The sequence below is a fragment of the Ictidomys tridecemlineatus genome, chromosome 10 (genome assembly GCF_052094955.1).
Source record: "Ictidomys tridecemlineatus isolate mIctTri1 chromosome 10, mIctTri1.hap1, whole genome shotgun sequence".
NCBI lineage: Eukaryota > Metazoa > Chordata > Mammalia > Rodentia > Sciuridae > Ictidomys > Ictidomys tridecemlineatus.
This window is the reverse complement of record NC_135486.1, coordinates 35,320,352-35,340,277: the sequence shown is the minus strand read 5'-3', so window position 1 is coordinate 35,340,277 and position 19,926 is coordinate 35,320,352. Positions and strand designations below refer to the sequence as shown.

Sequence of the window (19,926 nt, the reverse complement as noted above, 5' to 3'; positions counted from 1 at the left end):
GCCCAGAAACATTACTGTGAGTGATGTGCCCAAGAGTAGAGTTGTTGAGGAGATTCTTCATATTAATTTAAAGGCAAAACTAACTCCTCTGATTTCTCTTTTTCAAAAATATTCTCCCTTAGCTTTATGCATTTATCTTTCTCTTGTTCCAAACGTTCAATCTGCAGAGACAGTTTATATATTTGCAGGGCCATTTTCACCTCTTCCGGGTTTGGAAGACACTGCATGAGTTTTCTGCCTATGATCACTTGTTCACAGCCTTCTGGAACCTCCTAAAGGTGATCAAAAGAGAGAAATGAGGAGGGGGTGCATTCTGAGTGGAATAACTGGCAAAAGTGAGATTGACCTGAAGACTGGTCTACGGAAAGGAAGTCAGAAGAGACTTTGCCTCTGATGAGGTGTCAGCTGCTGGCCAAACCCCAATCTGCTCTTGAGCAGCAATCAGGCACAATCAAAGCCGAAAAGAGGCAAAGCAACCCAGAACACCTCCATCGTGGCAGCTGTGGGATATTCTGCTGACCAACCAGAAATGGAGCAAACGCAGGACACTCACTGTAGAAGATGTGGAGTTAGGGGTCAGGGGATCTGGGCCTAGAGTAGAGTTTTGGCTCTAGCCCCAGGGTCAAAAAAACCTGCTTCTCCCAGCTCCCCAGAGTACTTTGAGATTGAAATGGCTAATTTTGATACATTACTTAGGGATCCCAACAAAAGTCAGATCATTGTTGACAGGGACAGAACTTTGGGGGAGGCTTCCATTTTCAGGGATTGAAAGCCCAGAACTCCTCTGAATTGTGCCGCTTACCTTCTTACACTTGGGCACCTCTGGGTACCAGGTTTTGTTCACTGAGCAAGTGATACTTTGGGAACCAACCACATTATAGCCAAAGTCACACTGGATGGTGATGTTTTCCATTGCAACATAATGATCCTTCTCCCTGGCCAGCCTGCCATTTTCTATCGTTGGTTTTGGACACAGAACTAAAAGGGAAACATATTTTGATTCTTATGTTTTTTCAGAAAAAAGGCATCAAAACAGCATAAGACAAACTTTGATCATAATTATACTTAGGCTCCTCAAGTTGTTCTAAAGTCTTTCATTTTAGTACTTATAATAGTCATAAATATTTATTGAGTAATATATGCATCTATTTTCTAAGTTTTTGTTGGCCTTCTCTCATTTAATCCTTGCTACAACCATATGAATTAATTACTATTATTATTTTATCTGTATATGTACTTTTCATTGTCTCAGCCTCATTAATCTTCCTGGGTACAGTGGAGACAGTGGCATTTGGTAGCACAATATAGAGACAGACCGTATATTGATTCATCTTGTTTCTGCATCAGTAACCAAACAGGATCATCATTGGGTCATCAAAAAAAAAAAAAAAGGGGGGGGAAATGGGAAGATCATGGGGAAAATGGTGGCCATGATGAGGTTTTAGTGGAGGTATTCAACACCTCATGACTTGGGGATTTACACTTGACATTCCTCTCTCTTGGATAGTTGAAAAGAACTCAAGATTCTCATGAGAATTTTACTAGCAACGCAAAGATGTTCTCAGATAAAATACACTGTGTCTGGACATTCTGGAAAGATACAAAGCAACCTAGTTGTAGTGGCTGCCCCTAGAGATGGGATAATTGTACCCATAGGATTCTGGAGTGGGAAGTAAATTTCATTTTTTAATGTCTTTGTCAATGGATTTTAAAAATTACCAGTCATGATTTAAATAATCCAAATACATAATTAAAAGGTAAAATTTAGGAGTCTTTGATCAGCAGGAAACATTGCTCTCAATGTTTTGTAACTCTACCTTTAATGGACTATGAGTGGAACTGGAGTTACCTTTACTTTGGAAAGGTGAAGGTAGCCACCAAAAGTTTTGCATGAGCTATAGCAAATCCAACTAAAATATATCCTTCAATACATTCATATGTAGCTTCAGGATAAGGAGGTGTCTAAGTTTATTTTCTGTTGCTATAATAGAATACTTCAGACTGGGTAATTTATAGAGAAAAAAGTATATTTAGCTCATGGTTTTTGAGCCTATGACATCCAAGAGAATGGGACTTGTATCCAGTGAGTAACTTTACACTACATCATACATAATTGAAGGTGAATAGGCAAGAGAGGGCAGAGCCCACTGAACCAAGTTTTATAAAACCCTCTCTTATAATTGATTCATTCACTTCCATGATTAGGGCATTAATCCGTCCATGAGGTCTCTCTTCTCATGCCCAATTACCTCATGCAGTCCTTACCTCATAATACTGTTGCACTGGTGATTGTTTTCAACACAAGACTGACCTTTGCTGTCCATATTTCTAACAACGTTTTCATCACAACCACTTAAGTAATCTCTAAGAAGCTCCAGACTTTCCCTAGTCTCTTATTTCTAGGCTGTCACCATAAACTCCCCCTCAATGGTCAGTTCAGGACAATATAGGATTTTACCAGCATTTGTTTCAAAACTATTTCAATCTCCACCCATTAGCCAGTTCAAAAACCACTTCTACTACATTTTTATGTATTTGTTATAGCTACAACCCCATTTCTCTGTACGGATTTTCTATCTTAATTCATTATCTGCTGCTCTAATGGAATGGCATATACTGGGTGATTTTATAAAGAAAAATTGTTACTTAACTATATGTTTCTGGAGGCTGGGAGGTCCAAAAGCATGGCATCTACACCTGGCAAGGGCCTTTATGCCATGTCACAATGGGGCATAAGATGAAAGAGTGTGAATAAGCCAATAAGAGAGAACAGACCTAGTTGAACTCACTTTTATAACAACTCATTTGCCTGATAACTGAACCACTCACAAAATAATGGCACTAACCATTCATAAAGGCTTCACCCCTTGGACAATCACTTCTTACAGGCCCCACGTCCCACTGCATACTAATGCTGGACAGCAGATTAAATTTCCAACAAAAAAACTTTTGAGGCAGATACTCAGATACTCAGACTAAAACAGCAGTATTTAAAGACATTTCTTGTGGTGGTGTCTAGGGGAAATTCTGGAGGGTGAACTTCACATTTGGATGGTGAGAGAGAGGGAAGAGTTTGAGCTTATAGTTTTATATTAAGAAGACTCCTCCAAGTCTGACGATTTGGTTTTCATCCATATTGTTATTGTGTTATAATTAAACACAATGGTAGGATCCATTGGTACATATTTGTGCATGTTCATGGTTTAACAGTATAATTTGGCCAGTATCATACCCCAGTATTTTCCCTCCCCCCCTTGATCCCCCTTCTTCTACTCTAGTGATCTCTTTTCAATTTTCAGGAGATACTTGTCCACTCCTGCACACAAAGCTTTCTTTTCCTTTTTCCTCTCAAACTTCCAACACATGAGAGAAAACATGGCCCTTGACTTTCTAAATTTGGCTTATTTCATTTAACATAATGTCTCCAGTTCCACTTATTTTCCGGCAAATGACATAATTTCATTCATATTTATGATTGAATAAAACTCCATTGTGTATATATGCCATATTTTCTTTTTACATCCATTTACTGATATAAAACAAGGCTGGTTTTATAGTTTGGCGATTGTGAACCATGTTGCTATACACATGGATAGGCACATATCATCATTGTATGATGACTTTAATTCTTCAGAATAAATACGAGAAATGATAGAGCTGGGGGGGTCATGCTGTGGTTACATGCCTAGTGTTTTGAGGAAACTCCATACTGATTTCCATTGTAGTTGTACTAATTTACCATCCTACCAACAGTCTCATCCACATTCTCGGGCCCAAGTCTGGTGATTTGTAGCAGGTTCCAGTGTTCCCATTCAAGTTCTATCCCCTTGGAGAACTTGGCAAAACTCAAACAATCCTGTTGCTTTCAATGTGAAATGCTTGGTGGATAAATACTTGGTAGGAGAAAAGCAACTTGAGTTGAGAGAATTCTCCCATTTTATAGGGAATATTTTTCAACAAGGATCACAGGAGTTTTGGGATGAAAGGATGAGTTCAGCGACAGAGTCCTGGTTAAATCATTCTCAATAGACTTCAGGCTAAGTTCAGGAATGTTCATATGTGGAAAGTGTAAAGACTTCAAATAGATGCAGGATCCCCAATAAACACAGCACCATAAGGACATGATTACTGAGTGTTAGAATTTCGACAATGGTTACAGTGTTGAACCAAAGACTGTGAAATAATAGAATAGTTCCACTGGAAGGGCACTGTCCCAGATTTCACAAAACTATGTGAGAGTTTTCAATGAGTTGAATGCACTGGGGATGATAGTCCTATGTTGGAGGATGATTTCTGTAAAGGCCGAAACTCAACAATTTTGAAATGCTGTATTTTCTAAAAATGAAATAATTTAAAAATTATGAACATTTATTTTTTTAAAAAAAACTTTATAGAAGAACAATCCTTTATTTACCTGATTTTAAGAAGTTAACTCTTCTGCAGGAAGAAGGATGTGAAATGCTTGGTGGATAAATATTTGGTGGATAACATTTGAAGGATCCAAGGAAATAATAAGTTCTTTAAAATTCTTACCTGGTTTACATTCTGGAATTTGAGGCTTCCATGTGCCATCTTCTTGGCATGTACTCTTTCCATCAGAAGAAGCAGTGTAGTAGCCTTCTTCACACATATAGAAAATAAAGTCTCCAGAAACATAGGCACACACAGTAGTGAAATCCCTCTTTTCACGTACGATTTTGATTTTCTCCAGATTTGGTGTTGGGCAACACACTTCTGATAGATAAAAATGGATGTTCAAGTTTCATGAAATCACAAGGGAAAAATGCCTTTGGCTAAAGCTCTGACTCTGATAATCCAACTCATTGAAGCAGACAGAAGGTCGAATTTTGGTTTGGGGGAGTTAAGGGAAAGGAGAAACCTCTGAGAAGAGAATACTTTTCAGGCAAAATGGGATGAAGTTCTGTCATTTTGCAGCAAGTGGATGGAAGTGGAGATCATTATATTAAGTGTGAACTGTAGAGCCCAACACTGAAAATTCAATACCTCAGTTTTAAAGACTACTAATGAAGAATAAGGTCAAAGGAAAATTAGGTAATGGAGTGTTTTGGAGAAGCCAGACACTGACATACAAATATTGCATGGTTTTACTCATAAATGGAATGTAAAGAGTTAGTCTCATAGAAGCTAAGAGTAGAATAGTAGTTACCTGAGGCAGGGAGAGTGGGGAGGTGGGAGAGATGGGGGAAAGTGGCTCAATAGGTGACCAAATTAAAGTTTACGGGAGAAATGAGTTCTAGTGTGCTACAGTAGAGAAGCATGGCTAGATAGCAATAATACACTGACTATTTCTTAAAAGCTTAAAGAAAGAATTTTGAGTGGTTTTACCATAAAAAGTAATAAATGAGATATTTATGCTTACTTGATTTAAATATTGCACAATTTGTATGTATTAAAACATCACATGGTAACCCATAAATATTATTTTTTGTGGAATAATTTTTAAAAGGAAAGAAATTGAAGGAAAAGTTCTACCAAGGGGATCTTCTCCAAATTCATGAAAATTTTCAAGTAATATAAAAATATCAAGTAACAACTGTTTGGTTAAAGTGCTACCACGTAATTTGCCTTTTACTTTACTTCTTCATTAAAAGTCTTTAAAATGAGGAATTGATTTTGCAGTTGTGGGAAATTTAGTTCACATTCTTTGCCTTTCCTTCAATGAGAAGTAGATAAACAGTGATGACATGAAGAATTAAAGAGCCTATTAGAAGAGGAAGTTGAGATGACCCATGCAAACACAAACTGAAATAAAGCTGTTGGAGGTAGACTAAATATAAAAGTAAAATTTAAAGATAACTGTAGTATAAAGAGTGTTATTACCTATACACTAGTAAAAAGTTAAGTTCATCAGGGAAACAAATCATTCTAAATATGTATTCATTTAATAATGCCATCTCAAAAAAAGAGTTTATTTCTTTTAAAAAAACTAAAAAGTTAAAAAACAAATCCATAATTAAATAAATCTTCAGTGACAGAGAGACAAGTAATTAGGTATAAATTTGAACAGCAACATAAAAAAAATTTAGAAATAACTGACATACATAAAAATCACGAAACCAACAACTACAAAATACGTATATTTTAAAGAGCACACAAAACATTTACAAAAACTGGATATATCCTATGCAATGAAGCCAAACCTGGAAAATTTCAAGGATCATGCTTAACATTTTTAATAGAGAAGTAGACACACAAGCACATACATCAGGGGGGAAAACAAAACAAAACCAAATTCACTTACTCTCACATCCTTTGGAAGTTGACCATACCAAATTTTGCTGACAAGTCACAGTCAGCTCATCTGCTGCATGATAGCCAGGCTTACACTGATATTTCAACTTTGTCCCAATTTCAAATAATTCCTGAGTTTTCTGAGCATAGATATGTTTCTCCAAGAAAGCACCAGGAATTTCTGGTAAGTCTGAACAACCATCTGATCATAAAGGAAACACAAATGTAAAAGAAAACTGTTATAGGGATTTCATGTCACACATGCAAAAAATAAAAGATCACATACTTATTAATAAAAAAAAACAGATGGCAAGATTAATGGGAATACCAGAAAGAGAATCCACAGCATTACTGCCTGATAGATTGATGTCAAGCATTAAATGCACATAATCCTGACGTGGCTATTACTGAGGGGTTAGTACTTCCTGCCACTGTACAAAAAGGAGACAGTTCAAGGTGTTGGTCCAACTCTATGGGACCTTATGTCTCCTTCCAATTCATTATCATTCAGGATGACCCATGTTCAGGAGAGGCATTAGGATCGCTCAGAATGTACAGCAGACGTTTGCTCTAAGGAAAGTCTAACTTTCACTGGTATCTTTGCCTAATGGGAAATGAAAATAAGAGGCATTTCCCTTGACAATTTGACTGTCACCTGGAATTTCAGAACTGGCCTCAAATCAAGCCCCATATACATATGTGCACCTGAGCCTATGACCTTGTCCTTCTTCTACTCAACCTTGCGCCAATGGTTCATGGGGTTTGATGAGGGGATGGGTATCTGTCAAGTTACATATTCATTGAATTTCATTGCTGCACATTTTGAATGATGACTAACTTCTTGTGGTGGCAGAAGGGAATAGATAAGCCTCAATACAATGGAGACTTCCACCACTGATAACCATGTGAACTTGGGCCAGTTCCTTAATGTCTCTCTCCGTTTTCTCCTCTTTGAAAGGGGATTAAAAACGGTAACTCCTTTTTAGGACTGTTATAAATTCATAGCTATTAAGCACTGACATACTGTGTGTATGTAGGAAGTGCTAAGTCAGTGTTAGCAAAGAGTGTCCCTAATGTTACCAGCGATCTGTAGATATTCACAGTGTCCCGATCTTAAGGCAAATGCTAGTCCATAGAGCACCTCTGTGACATTAAGAAAGAAAATGCTAGATGGAATTTTATTTCCATCTTTCAAGAAATACTCATATTTTGTTCATTTGAGGGGAATGGGAAATTTTTCTATCACCTCCTGTAAACGTTTACAATACATATATAATCTACAGTATGAACAAAGTCATTGGCGTGACAACTATATGATATATATTAAATCTTACAAATAATATCAAGAAGTGGATTTCTTTATTAAGAAGAAAATCTTCCTTCTAACAATAAAACTGGGGAAAAGTATATTTAATTTATATGATTATTGGGAATTTTAGTAGCCTTGAGCCCAGAAGGATGCCCCCACACTCAGGCTTCTGATAACTTCACATGACAAATATTACAGTCCCTTCATATAGTTTATACTCACTGAGTTCACAGGTGGGAACAGAGGGGTACCACTCATTATGAGCTTCACAGTGGATTAAATTACTCCCTCGGAGGACGTAACCTTTCTTGCAGCTTACCACTATAGAGTCTTTGTGAGTATAGAAGGGTTTGAATCCAGAGATAAAGATTCCCTTTGGAATCTGTGGCTGATGGCAGAATATTTCAACAGGAGTATAGAAAAAGATATCTAAGAGAGAGAGAGAGAGAAATAAAGATGTGATGGTGAGTTTTGGTATATCTCCAAGGAAGGTCTTATACAACTTTCTATTGAGTAGGTACACATAAAATATTTTAAAGCTTTATATATTCCTTCAGTCTCTCAAGGAAGCTCAGATAACTGAGAAGTCATTGTGTTGGTCATTGTAGATAAAGTGCTCCAACTTTCTCATTGATAACAACTAGCAATATCTAAACTTGCAGCTTGAATCTCCAAGTTCCCAGATCTTCCCATTATCATGGCCTAATTTCCAGATTGATCACTACGGAAAGCAGTATGGGGATTCCTTAGAAAACTCGGAATGGAACCACCATTTGACCCAGTTATTCCATCCCTCAGTTTATATCCAAAGGACTTAAAATCAGCATGCTACAGTGATGCATCCACATCAATGTTTACAGCAGCTCCAATTCACTAATGGCCACGTTATGAAACCAACCTAGGTGCCCTTCAACAGATAAATGGATAAATAAAATATGGTATATATACACAATGGAATATTAGAAAGAAGAATGAAATTATGGCATTTGCTGGCAAATGGATGGAACTGGAGAATATTATGCTAAGTTAAATAAGCCAGTTCCAAAAAAAACAAAGGCCAAATATTCTTTCTGACATGTAAATGCTAACCCATGATAAAGGAGGGTGGGGAGAGGAAGAATAAAATTCTATTGAATTAGACAAAAGGGAATGAAGGGAATGGAGCAGGGAGAGGAGTAGGAGGGAGAGTTGAATTAATTGGACATAATTTTCCTATCCTTGCATTTGAATACATGACCAGGGTAATGCCACATCATGTACAACCACAATACGATCCTAATTAGTATAAATCATACTCTATATATGTATAATAAGCCAAAATATATTCTACTGTCATGTATATCTAAAAAGAACCAATAAAAAAAATTTTCAGGTTGATTTTGGTTGTGGATGAGTGGCCCATAGTAATGACATGGTAGTCACAAAGGAGCAGCTAGGGCACCTGAGAGCTGCCCCCCAAACAGAAAAAAATGTCACCCATGTTCCAGTCCCCAACCAGCCAGGCATCCAGTCCCGGCAATCCTGCCCCGTGGATTTCTTTTGACTTCTTTCCAGGCCCCTTGTCCTCGCTACAGTTGCAGCCCCCTTCACTTCTTGGCTGGATGGTAGCAACAAAACGTACCTGTCAGTTGTGTTTGCCCCACTTAAATTACCACGTATTCAATGCCTCCCCTTCACTTTACTCTGAACTCCTGAGCGGCACACAGGCTGTTCATTGCAAGATCTTTGCCAGTCTTTCCAGCTTCAGCTCCTGCCTTTCTACCTCCTGCACACCTGACTCCAAGCATTTTCTACTCTTTTCACGAGGAAGCTGTCCTGTTCTAGTGTTGGTGGATCATGTACTGAGCCAGGAAGGAGTAAATGATACAGAGTTTTCAAAGCACTTTGTCAAAAAGGAAGATGGCTAAACTAGCAAGTTAAGTTATTACTGAAACTGGCTGGACATCTCTTTTCGCTTCCCTTGACAGTTTGGAGTCAGGTATATTCTTTGTCCTTTACTATTAACCTGCTGAAATTGATACGGTTCTGTTAGCTCCATAGGCATGAGCGGTTGATATTACTAGTGTCACCCTGTATCTCCATTTCATCCAGGATCAACAGAATTTCTTGGCATGAGGCACAAACAAGTTTCCCAGACTAGCAGTGCAAAGAAGAAAGAGCTTGAGAAACTTTTGCTATAAAAAGTGCAGGAGATATTGCTATGACTTCTTATCACAGCATTGTCTATGCAACCCCGACTAACATAGCATGTAAGAAGGCTGAACCCGAGTCATTTTATCACTGAAACATTTAACTCTGTCTCTAAGACCTTCTATTTCCCCCTGGAAATACATTTCCCTTTTTTTTTCTTTTAAACAAGAAAACAGAGAATTCAAAGGCATTCTTGTGTCTTACTTTTACACACAGGAGGGTTTGGTCTCCAGACACCTAATGTTTTATTCTCCACCATGCAGTAAATGGTGGCATTGCCTATGAGTGAGAAGTTGGGATCACAGCTGTAGGTGACAGAGGATCCAAATGTGTAGACGTCTTCATCTCCACCACCATGCTTCCCATTACTGATTTCTGGAGGGGACTCACACTTGACAACTGAGAGGAGTGAGTGAAGAGAAAAAAAAATATCAAAAGAGCATCATGACAAATCTAACATTTCTGAAAATGAAAACAGAGAGAGGGCCCAAGGGGAATGGGAGGTTCAGAGAGTGATAGACCCAATAAGGTTTAGATTTGTATTGAATAGGAAAGAAATCTCTACTTAAAATCTTTACTTACTTACACATTCTGGGAGAGGGTCACTCCACTCAACCTCGCTACCTTGGACCTCACATTGACTATTCGTTGAACCAATGAGGACATACCTGAAAGAACAGGTCAAAGATTCCAGTGGAGTTTATCTTACTGTAAACAGTAAGATAAACTGCCAACGGGCTTCAGACAAGTGGGAGTTTTATCCACAATTAAAAAAATAAAAACAACGTTGTCTTCTTGATTATTTGGGACAACTTGCAGTTCAATTTCATCGTATCAGTCAGAGAGCACATTTACTCATTTAAAAAATTTTTTTCTTATTCATTTAAATATTATTACTAACTTTTTCCCAAACATCAGATAGTACCAATCCCTAACCAAGCTGTACATCCTCAGATCTTCATACTTAAATATTATACATGTTTCCTAATAAGCTAAAAAACAAAGAGTGCACAGCAGGAAAATGGTTCACTTGAGCTTCTTATATAATTTCTTGGGAAATAAACGATCAAGACACATTACAGATAAAAACTACTTTGACATCTGATTCAGATCTTCCTTCTGATTTCTGAAGCTCAGCTTATTCTCATAAACCATTAGCTGCCTGATTATCATCTCATAGTTCTTGCTCTTGACAAGTCCCAGTCTTTCTTCAGGCTGTTTTCATAAAAAAATAAATTATCAGTTTGCCCTGAATATCAATGAAAATTTTATGAATAAAATATTAATCAAAAAAACAGAAACGCTCTAAAAGAAAAACATACCATGGTCAAATGAATTTGTTTTGATAAGGAAAGGATGCTTTAAAATGAGGAAAGATATCTTATACATTGTTCTAAACCAAATATATGTGCTTGCCTCTTAAATTCACATGTTGAAGCCTTAATATGAATGTATTTGCATATGGAAATAATTAAGGTGTAGGAGCATGGGACTCTGATCCCAAAATATTAAATAATGTCCTTATAAGAAGAGATATCACTGAGCTCTCTCACATGTGCTCTCCCTCCACCTCCATCCTGTTACAGGGCACAGGCCTGGTGACCAGCTGAGGCAGTCATAGCAGTCCTTTCTTAACCGGGTTCTTGAAATAACACCAGAAATATTTCAGACATGTTGCTCAAAATAACAGGGATGTGTATTAGAAAGGATAGGGAAAAACCATGGGGGTACATGCCTATAATCCCAGCAGCTTGGGAGGCTGAGACTGGAGGATCCCAAATTCAAAGCCAGCTGCAGCAACTTAGGGAGGTCCTGAGCAACTTGGGGAGACCCTGTCTCTAAATAAAACACAAAAAGGGCTGGGGATATGGCTCAGTGGTTAAATGCCCCTGGGTTCAATCACTGGTACAGAGCAGGAGGAGGAGGAGGAGGAGGAGGAGGAGGAGGAGAAAGAGAAAAGTGGAAAGGAGACACTGTCAAGGGAAAGGGTGAGTCCTTTCAGAGAAGATAAGGACAGCATGCTCCTCCTGGCCTTCAGTTTTATTGGAGGTCCCAGGGAAGTTTCCACAGAGTCCTGCCCAGGTCCACATTTTGACTTTTGACTGACAATGTAGAATCTGCTTGGACTGCCTCAAAGAGAGAATGGTGTGGTGCTCACAAAGTTGAAATTTTTGAGGAAATTGAGTTCCTCTATTTTTTGGCCTCAATTTCCTGTCCCCTTTATCGTAGTTTATTACCTTTTGAATAGCTCCCAGAGAACTTTGTGAGGTCTTAATGTTGTGGTTGCCAGGGTGATTGGGTATTGTGACACAGTTTAGGTGATAAGGGAGAGGCCAGGCTACCTGAGGGAGTGTGACATCATCTTGAAATGTCCGGTGGAGGTCTTAACATACCAGACCCCCCATCTTCCTCATCTTCCAGGTGCTTGTCTCTCAGCTAGGGTCCCCTGTACAGGTTCTCAGTCACCTGTAAGTGTCCTTTCCATCGTACCCTTTATGACTGACTAGCTATCTAACAATCCCCATCTTCACACCACACACCAAGGAAGGGCCATGTGAACCAAGCATGGTGGAGCACACCTGTAATTCCAGCTATTTGGGAGCCCGAAGCAGGAGGATCACAAGTTCAAGAACAGCCTCAGCAACTTAGTGAAGCCCTGAGCAACTTAGCAAGAATCTGTCTCAAAATAAAAAATAAAAAGGCCAGGGATGTGGCTAAGTGGTTAAGCACCCCTGGGGTCAATACTTAATATTAAAAAAAAAAAAAAAGCCATGTGAAGTCAAAAAGATGTCTGCCGTCTGAGAGCTCTCACCTGGGACTAAACTTAGACTGACCTTGACCTGGAAGCTATGAAAAAGAAATCTCTATTGTTTAAGTACTCAGCCTGTATTTTGTTAGGGTAGCCTGAGAAATAAATATATAACATGATATTATTATATCTAAGACAGTCAACCTCTTGATAGACATTAAAATGATATTGAGAAAGAAATTGACAATTAGCCTTGTCAAAAATGTTCAATAAAATAGATTAGGCAGAGATACAGCACAACCAAAGTTAAATTAAAAAATGCTAAAATTAAGAATAAGAAAACAATGTCCAGTGTATCAGTATATTATTTGAGATAATTGCTAGCACAGTTAATACAAAATTTAAAAAATACATTTGGGAAAAGAGAAAGTAACAAAATCATGTTCACATTACACAATTATACACATGAAAAACAAGAATTTCCAACTAAAAACTAGTGTAAATAATTAAGAGAATGCAGAATTGTATATGAGATTAATATAGAAATAGTCTGTACATATACTCATAAAATTTGTTAGGAGGTATAATGGAAAAAAGGACACCATTTGCAATATCACAAATAAGATAAAAATAATATGAGATATCAAACAGTAAACATGAAAATTGAAAAATGTGAGTTGGGAAATCTTTAAAACTATCCTGAAACTAACTCTCTTCTCTCTCTCTCTCTCTCTCTCTCTCTCTCTCTCTCTCTCTCTCTCACACACACACACACACACACACACACACACACACACAACTCCCCACATATACATGCACACAAAAGACTAGAACTGACATATAGGCATAATAAAGCTTTGGTTTTGAAGCTTCAGCATCATACTATGTCTGTTTTTCCAAACACCATTTAAAACTTAATCCAATATTAAAAGCAAAAATCAAATAATTGAAAAGTTTGTATAGGAAAATAAGTAAATATAGTCAGAAATACTAGTAAAAGCAGAAGAGAAAGAGGGTATACTTTTAAGTGATGTTACATACTATAAAACTCAGAAGAGAGAGGAATTCATTGTGTGACTTTAGAGACAGATTTGAATCATTGAATAGAAAGTCTAAAACAGAATCACATAACACTTGAGAATTAAATATATTGTTTTAAAAAAATAACCCATATTAATGGATTAAATATGTACTTTTAAATAAATGATGCTAAAATGATCTGAAAACCATCTAGAGAAAGAAAATTGACAAAATTCCACAGACATTCTTTATAAATACCTTTTAGCAAACTAAGGATACAGGAACATTTTCTCAACTTGATAAGGGGCATCTATAAAATCTTACAGCTAAGATATATAATGGTGGGAGATTGAAGTTTTCTCTCAAAGTCTGGGTACAAGGCAAGGATGTCAACTTTTAACAATGCTATTCAACATAGGGAAAATATGAACAGATATTTCACATAAAAGAACATAAAATAACAAATAAGCACATATAAACATACTCAATCTGACATCATTAACTATTACAGAAATGCAAATTAAAAGCATAGGGCCATATCATTATATTTGTCAGAACAGTTAAAACTAAAAATTATGAAACCACCAAATGCTGATGTGATATGGATCCACTCATATATTTTCTGGTGGGAATGTAAAATGGTACATCCTCTGTAGAAAACAGACATGTAACTATATAATGGTTACTAGACTTGAACCACTATGTCCTATAAATTGCATTTCTTGACATTTAATCCAAATGAAGTTCAGACCAAAAAAATCTGCAGATGAACATTTACAGCTGCTTTATTCATAATGGACACAAAGGAAAGAATTCAAGTTTCCTTCAATGGATGAATGATGAAGAAAATCCCATAGGATGGAATTGTTTCAACAATAAAATGTAAAAACTATTGATGCACATAACACCACGGGTGCATATCAAGAGAACTGTGCTGAGTAATAAAGAGCCGATCACAAAAGGTTACATTCTGTATGACTTTGTGTATATAGCACACTTGAAATGACATAGACAGAAGGAATGGATTAGAAGACTCTCAAGAACAGAGAAAAAGGAAGGAGGGTGTTTGCTATGAAAAGACAACAACTGTGATAGAATTTTTCTGTATTTTGACCATGGCTGACATCACACAAATACACAAATATGTTAAAATTACATAGAATGAAACAACACTCACAAATGAGTGTGTGTAAAATGAGTGAAATCTTAATAAGTTTGATGGATTGTATTAACATCAATTTTCTTTTCTCCATATTTTTATTGGTGCATTATAATTACTCATAATAGAGCAACCCATATCAGGTCCCTTCATACTCTACTCTTTTATACTCACTCTTCCTTGTCCGTGGATTTCGTTCTTCAAATTTCTGAGACAAGAGAGGCATGGCAGGTGGCTGGGATCCACAGCAACACTACAGCAGCTAAAAATCTAGTTTCATCTTTTGGGGCTCCTTCAGGGTCCTTTGGAAGGCATGATCCCTGCCCTAAGTACCTTATCATCCACCAACTGCCACCATGTATCTCTGGACTTCCCTCATCCTTCATCCTAAACTACAAATGGAATCCAAAATGAAATCCCCACCTACCAGGAGCCCCTAGTTAGACCTCGGTCAGAGGATCCTGTGCCTGTTCAAAACCCATTTTCAGCCTGAAACTGCCAGAGTGTCACTCCTTTCCCCTAACAGTAGTTAGAGGCACTTCTTCAGAAGTGGGGATTGAATACGATGGTACAGGTAATGGGCCCCAATTAAAGACTTTTTAAAATGTAAAGACCATTCCATGAAGTTAACCTGTAGAAAAATTCCAAACATTCCAGCCAATTCCCTTGTTCTGTGGAGAGGTAGGGAAAGGTAGGAAGGGCTAACCAGTAGCCTTAACTCTTTTCCAATACCTGTTTAGCGTATATTTTAGACCACTAGCCTTAGTACTTTCCCAAGACTTGATTAGCAAGGTATTGACCAATATCCCTGCTCAGTAGCTATATAAGCCCCTAAACTAGTACAGCTAAGTGGCAACCCCTATCTGGTTCCCTCTTGCCCTGTGAGAGTTGCCTTTTCTCCTCACTGGAATAAATCCTACTCTTTTACATTCAAAGAACATTAATTATTATTATACAAAATAGTGTGTAATTATTACCTACTTTAAAGGACACAAAACCCTTCGTGAGAGCTCTAGCCTCATGACCTAATTGTTTACCATAGTCCCCATCTCCAAAAATGATCACATTAGAAATCAAGATATGAATTTGGGGGGACCATAGTGTTCAGTTTATAGCAATATTATTAAGAGGAAAAAAAGTAACAGTAAAATTCAAAATAATGCATGCAGTCAGATATTTTATATGTAAAAAGGAGGCAAAATATTGACAAAAATATTTGTACTTGGTTGTATATATATATAAATAAACCCCAAGAAGATAAATCAGAAAATAACCAAAGTCACTTACTGTCAGAAGGCAGAGAGAAACAGGATGAATGGGATTGGATAGAAGCAAGAATTCTTGATGTAGACATTAATACACAACTTTTATTTTTGAAACACAAATGAATTAACTCCTTATGAAAATTAATAAGAAGAATTGCTTCTAGTCTACCTTGCACTTACCCCTTTGAGCAGCTGAATTGTATGGTTGAACCAAAAAGAAAATCAGTCATAACATCCACTTTACCATTGGTTAACTCTCCTGGGTTCCTGCATTGTTTCTCTAGTAAGCAAATTAAATTAATGATTAGTGATTCCAAATGTTCACAAGAAATAACATTAGAAAAAACTCTGGTGGAATTAACTTTAACTCCTGCTTCCAGATACATCCAGAGATATGCTTCAATGCTTATTTCTGATTGTGGCTCATTGAATTTGTAGTATGAGGGGAAATAAAAGTAAACATATTCTGATACATTTTCAAAGAAAAACTCTGTGCTTAATTATATTGGCTTAATTAAATCTCTGTGATTATACAATATAGGCTGTGACATATTGGCCTGATGTACACATAGTTGTATTTTCTCGAACTTGCATACTCTTGGCCATAGGGAAATAGAAGAAAAAAGAAAATTCTATATCCTTACTGTTAGAAAATTATCTCATAAATAAATTGTTTTTTAAAAGAAAAAGAGAAAAACATCTCATGATGTATCCTCAAATGACTTCTTCCATGTAGTATAGGTGTTGTTAATTTTCAACACTACTTACAGATTTTCATACAACTTTGACTTTGACTTTTTTATGACTTGACTTTGTCAAGTTCCTGCTCAACTTTCTAGAAACAAAGTAAGAAGAAATGTTGATATTTACTGATACAAAAGATATTGTAGATCCATGCACCATAGGCACCGCAAGTGACGCGACTGGAATTGACTTTCCTGTAGCCAGAGTGGCAGGCGTATTTCAGAACAGTTCCAGCTTTGAAATTGGGCTCATACAACTGGCTGAGTGGAGAAGCAAACTGCAACTTGGGTGGAAGACCGCAATCACCTAGACACCAAAATGACAAGGAGCACCAACCGGAAGTTATATCTTGCAACATGGCATCTCAGGGTTTGAATAGTTAAGATTTTTAGACCAGATAGTGGATTTTTTTTATCATGCCTCCCATTGTTCCAAAGGTCAGTGAACACAGAGAGTGATCACCAATGTATGCTTTTTAAATAATGAAAATGTCAAAAGTAATTAAAAAAAGACAAATAAAATGACATTCATCCTTTCCTGATCAAATGATAAACTGTCAAAACAATAGGAGAATAGAACTGAATTCCCATATTTCTCTCAGATTGCCCACATCTGCCTACTCAGAATACAGGTAGGTGCCTATGTCATGCCATGTAACACTGCCTCTTGCCTTCGTAGAAACACTTGTTTTATTAATAAAAAGCATCATATAAGATTAGTTACCTCAGGTGCTGAGGTAAGAAGCAGCCCTTCATTTGTGTTCTTTTGGACTTTGGGGTTTTGACTAGATGGCCTACTCAAAAATGAAAATGTTTTTCAAAAGCATCACAATGTGGAGAATGTATGAAGCCCTTGGAAAATAAAAAAATTTTAATTCTACTTCCCCAGCAAGAATTAAATAAATTACTATATTATCTTCTAAAGGCCGCAGCAGAATTATCTCCATGGGCCCTACATGTTGAATACCCACACCAGCAGTAAGAGTTCTTCATGATAGTCTGGTGGGTAATAATATATGTTTATTCTAACTTATGTTTATTTGAAATTAGATTGTTTACAGATTTCTGGAGAGAAAATTCTAAAAGGGAGTATTCAAAAACATGTTCAAAACAATCCCTTTGTGAGTTTATAACAAATATCCCTAAACTCCAAGGTCATACATATGCCCCACAACATATCTTAAGAATATCTGTGAGGCATCTTGGAAAGTAGGGTGTGTGATGAACTCATTATATGGTGACCATCTGGCCTGTCACCCTACTACTCACCAATGACAGTATCCAGCAGAGCAGTAACCAAAGTCAATTGGACAAGAATTGAGCCGAAGATCTTCCACATCCCAAGCCTGTGGGGCGTGGGGCTCTGGTGGGAGCGCATGATCTGAGCCTCTTTGATATTTTTCTGTTGAAAGATCTCAAGTAAAAAAGCAGTCAGTGAACTTCCACTTGTCATAATGTACTAGGAAACATCATCTTCAAAGAGATTATAATAAAAGCGTAATAAAAAAAAGTAAGAAAACATGTAAGAAAAGACACTAAATAACACTATTTTCAACAAATAGCAGTTAATATTATCTGCCTTAGGGGCCCCCCATCAGGTGACTAGTTAATTCTGGATGGAGAAATGACAATGGTTTTCTGGGTGTTCTTCATCTTTGGTAGATGTTGTGAAACTTGAATTGTTAGGTGAAGGACATTCTATGCCAGATACAAAAGTCAAGTAAAGACAGAGCCTTGAGGTGGGGGTTCACGTCTGGAAAACAGTAGCTAGCACTTCATTTGCCTAGAAGGAATGTCAATGGGAGGTGACAGTTAAAGATAGGGAAAAGTGAGTTACAAGTGGGTTTGATTTGGTTCTCAGTACCAAGATTAGAACCTTGAATTGAGGAAATGGAGAGCCATTTTGTTTACTGATTGATTGATTTACATACTTATTTTTGAGTGACATAAATGACTCCACTGTCAGAGGAATTAGACAAAAGGAGTAAATGTGAAAATGGAAAGAAAGGGATGAGACAGGAATGAAGTTGGAGATGTGTCTACAGTATCTGCCTATATGAATATTCTTTTATAGCAAGGGTCAACCAAAGCACAATTAATGGGGCCGATTCAGAACTTTCAAAGCATGGTTTAGCCATGAGATAAGGAAACATTACTATTACTATTATCTCCCTTGGTTCTGATCATTTATTAATCAGAGATTTCTTCAAAACAATATCTCTGCAATGTCATTCTTACTCCTATGTGGGGAAATTCCTCAGATATTAAAACTTTACTTATGAAATAGTTCTTGTACCCAAAGTGACACATAAATAGAACTTCCAGTGAAATGCAGAATTTCATCTTTTACTCAAACTTTATGCAGATTGCAATGGTTCTCTATTCTCATCTATCTTTATTTGCATTAATTGACATCATATGTCTTTTTAGCTCAAGACAGTTTTCTCTCTTTCTCACAAATCTGTCACTGCTTGTTCTCTGTGGGAGGTGGGGAGGGAAGCCTACGATTCCCTTCACACTCACCATATGCAAGGGCTTAACCCATTCATTGAGCAAAAACTCATGTCAGATTCTTCTTAAAATTTCTGATCATGTCACTGCTACTCTACTGCCTGCACACACAAGTGGCCTCATCCCACGTGCCCTAGTTGTGTCTTCAAGCCCAATTCGGCCAACAAAATCAATTGATTTTATAAGTAATACCTAACTTACATTGAGTGGTCAGCCTGGCAGAGAAGTGTTGTGAAGAAACATTAATTGAAGAAAATGAAGCATTCACGCTACCCTTATTTCTCCATCACAGTGTGAGTAGTTGTACCAATTTTCTCATCATTGAAGGGCTTCCCAGGATGTGGGACTTACAGGACTAATCCCAGAAGACCCCCAAGGTAAATGAGATGGTGGGCAACCCTACTTCTGGCTCCCATTCCCCATTCTATTTAATTCATGATAAAATGCATGTGGTAAATACATGAGGAGCTGGGCACTGTGGTGCACGCCTGTAATCCCAGAGTTCTGGGAGGCAGAGGCAGAAGTATTGCAAGTTCAAAGACAAGGCCCTAAGCAACTCACCGAGACCCTGTCTCTAAATAAAATGTAAAAAAAAAAAAAAAGCTGGAGATGTTGCTCAGTGGTTAAGCATTCCTGGGTTCAATCCCCAATACCGCCCCCCCCCCAATTTTTTTTTGAGGAAGAAAATCATTATAAGAGTCATTAAAAAAATAAAACCATGAGAACTC

General features: G+C 37.3%; 1 protein-coding gene across 1 annotated transcript; it reads right to left on the bottom strand.

The window, feature by feature from the left end:
- LOC101965450 (zona pellucida sperm-binding protein 3 receptor-like) lies at nt 1-18,065 on the bottom strand. The gene is made up of 10 exons (XM_078024675.1): nt 17,957-18,065; nt 16,815-16,994; nt 16,125-16,224; nt 10,334-10,419; nt 9,956-10,150; nt 7,784-7,990; nt 6,263-6,454; nt 4,534-4,734; nt 803-978; nt 1-272 (listed from the first exon to the last, which is right to left on the bottom strand). The coding sequence occupies exons 1-10, from the start codon at nt 18,063-18,065 to the stop codon at nt 63-65; spliced, it is 1,656 nt and encodes a 551-aa protein (XP_077880801.1). The 3' UTR covers nt 1-62.
- Nucleotides 18,066-19,926: the final 1,861 nt, after the last annotated feature.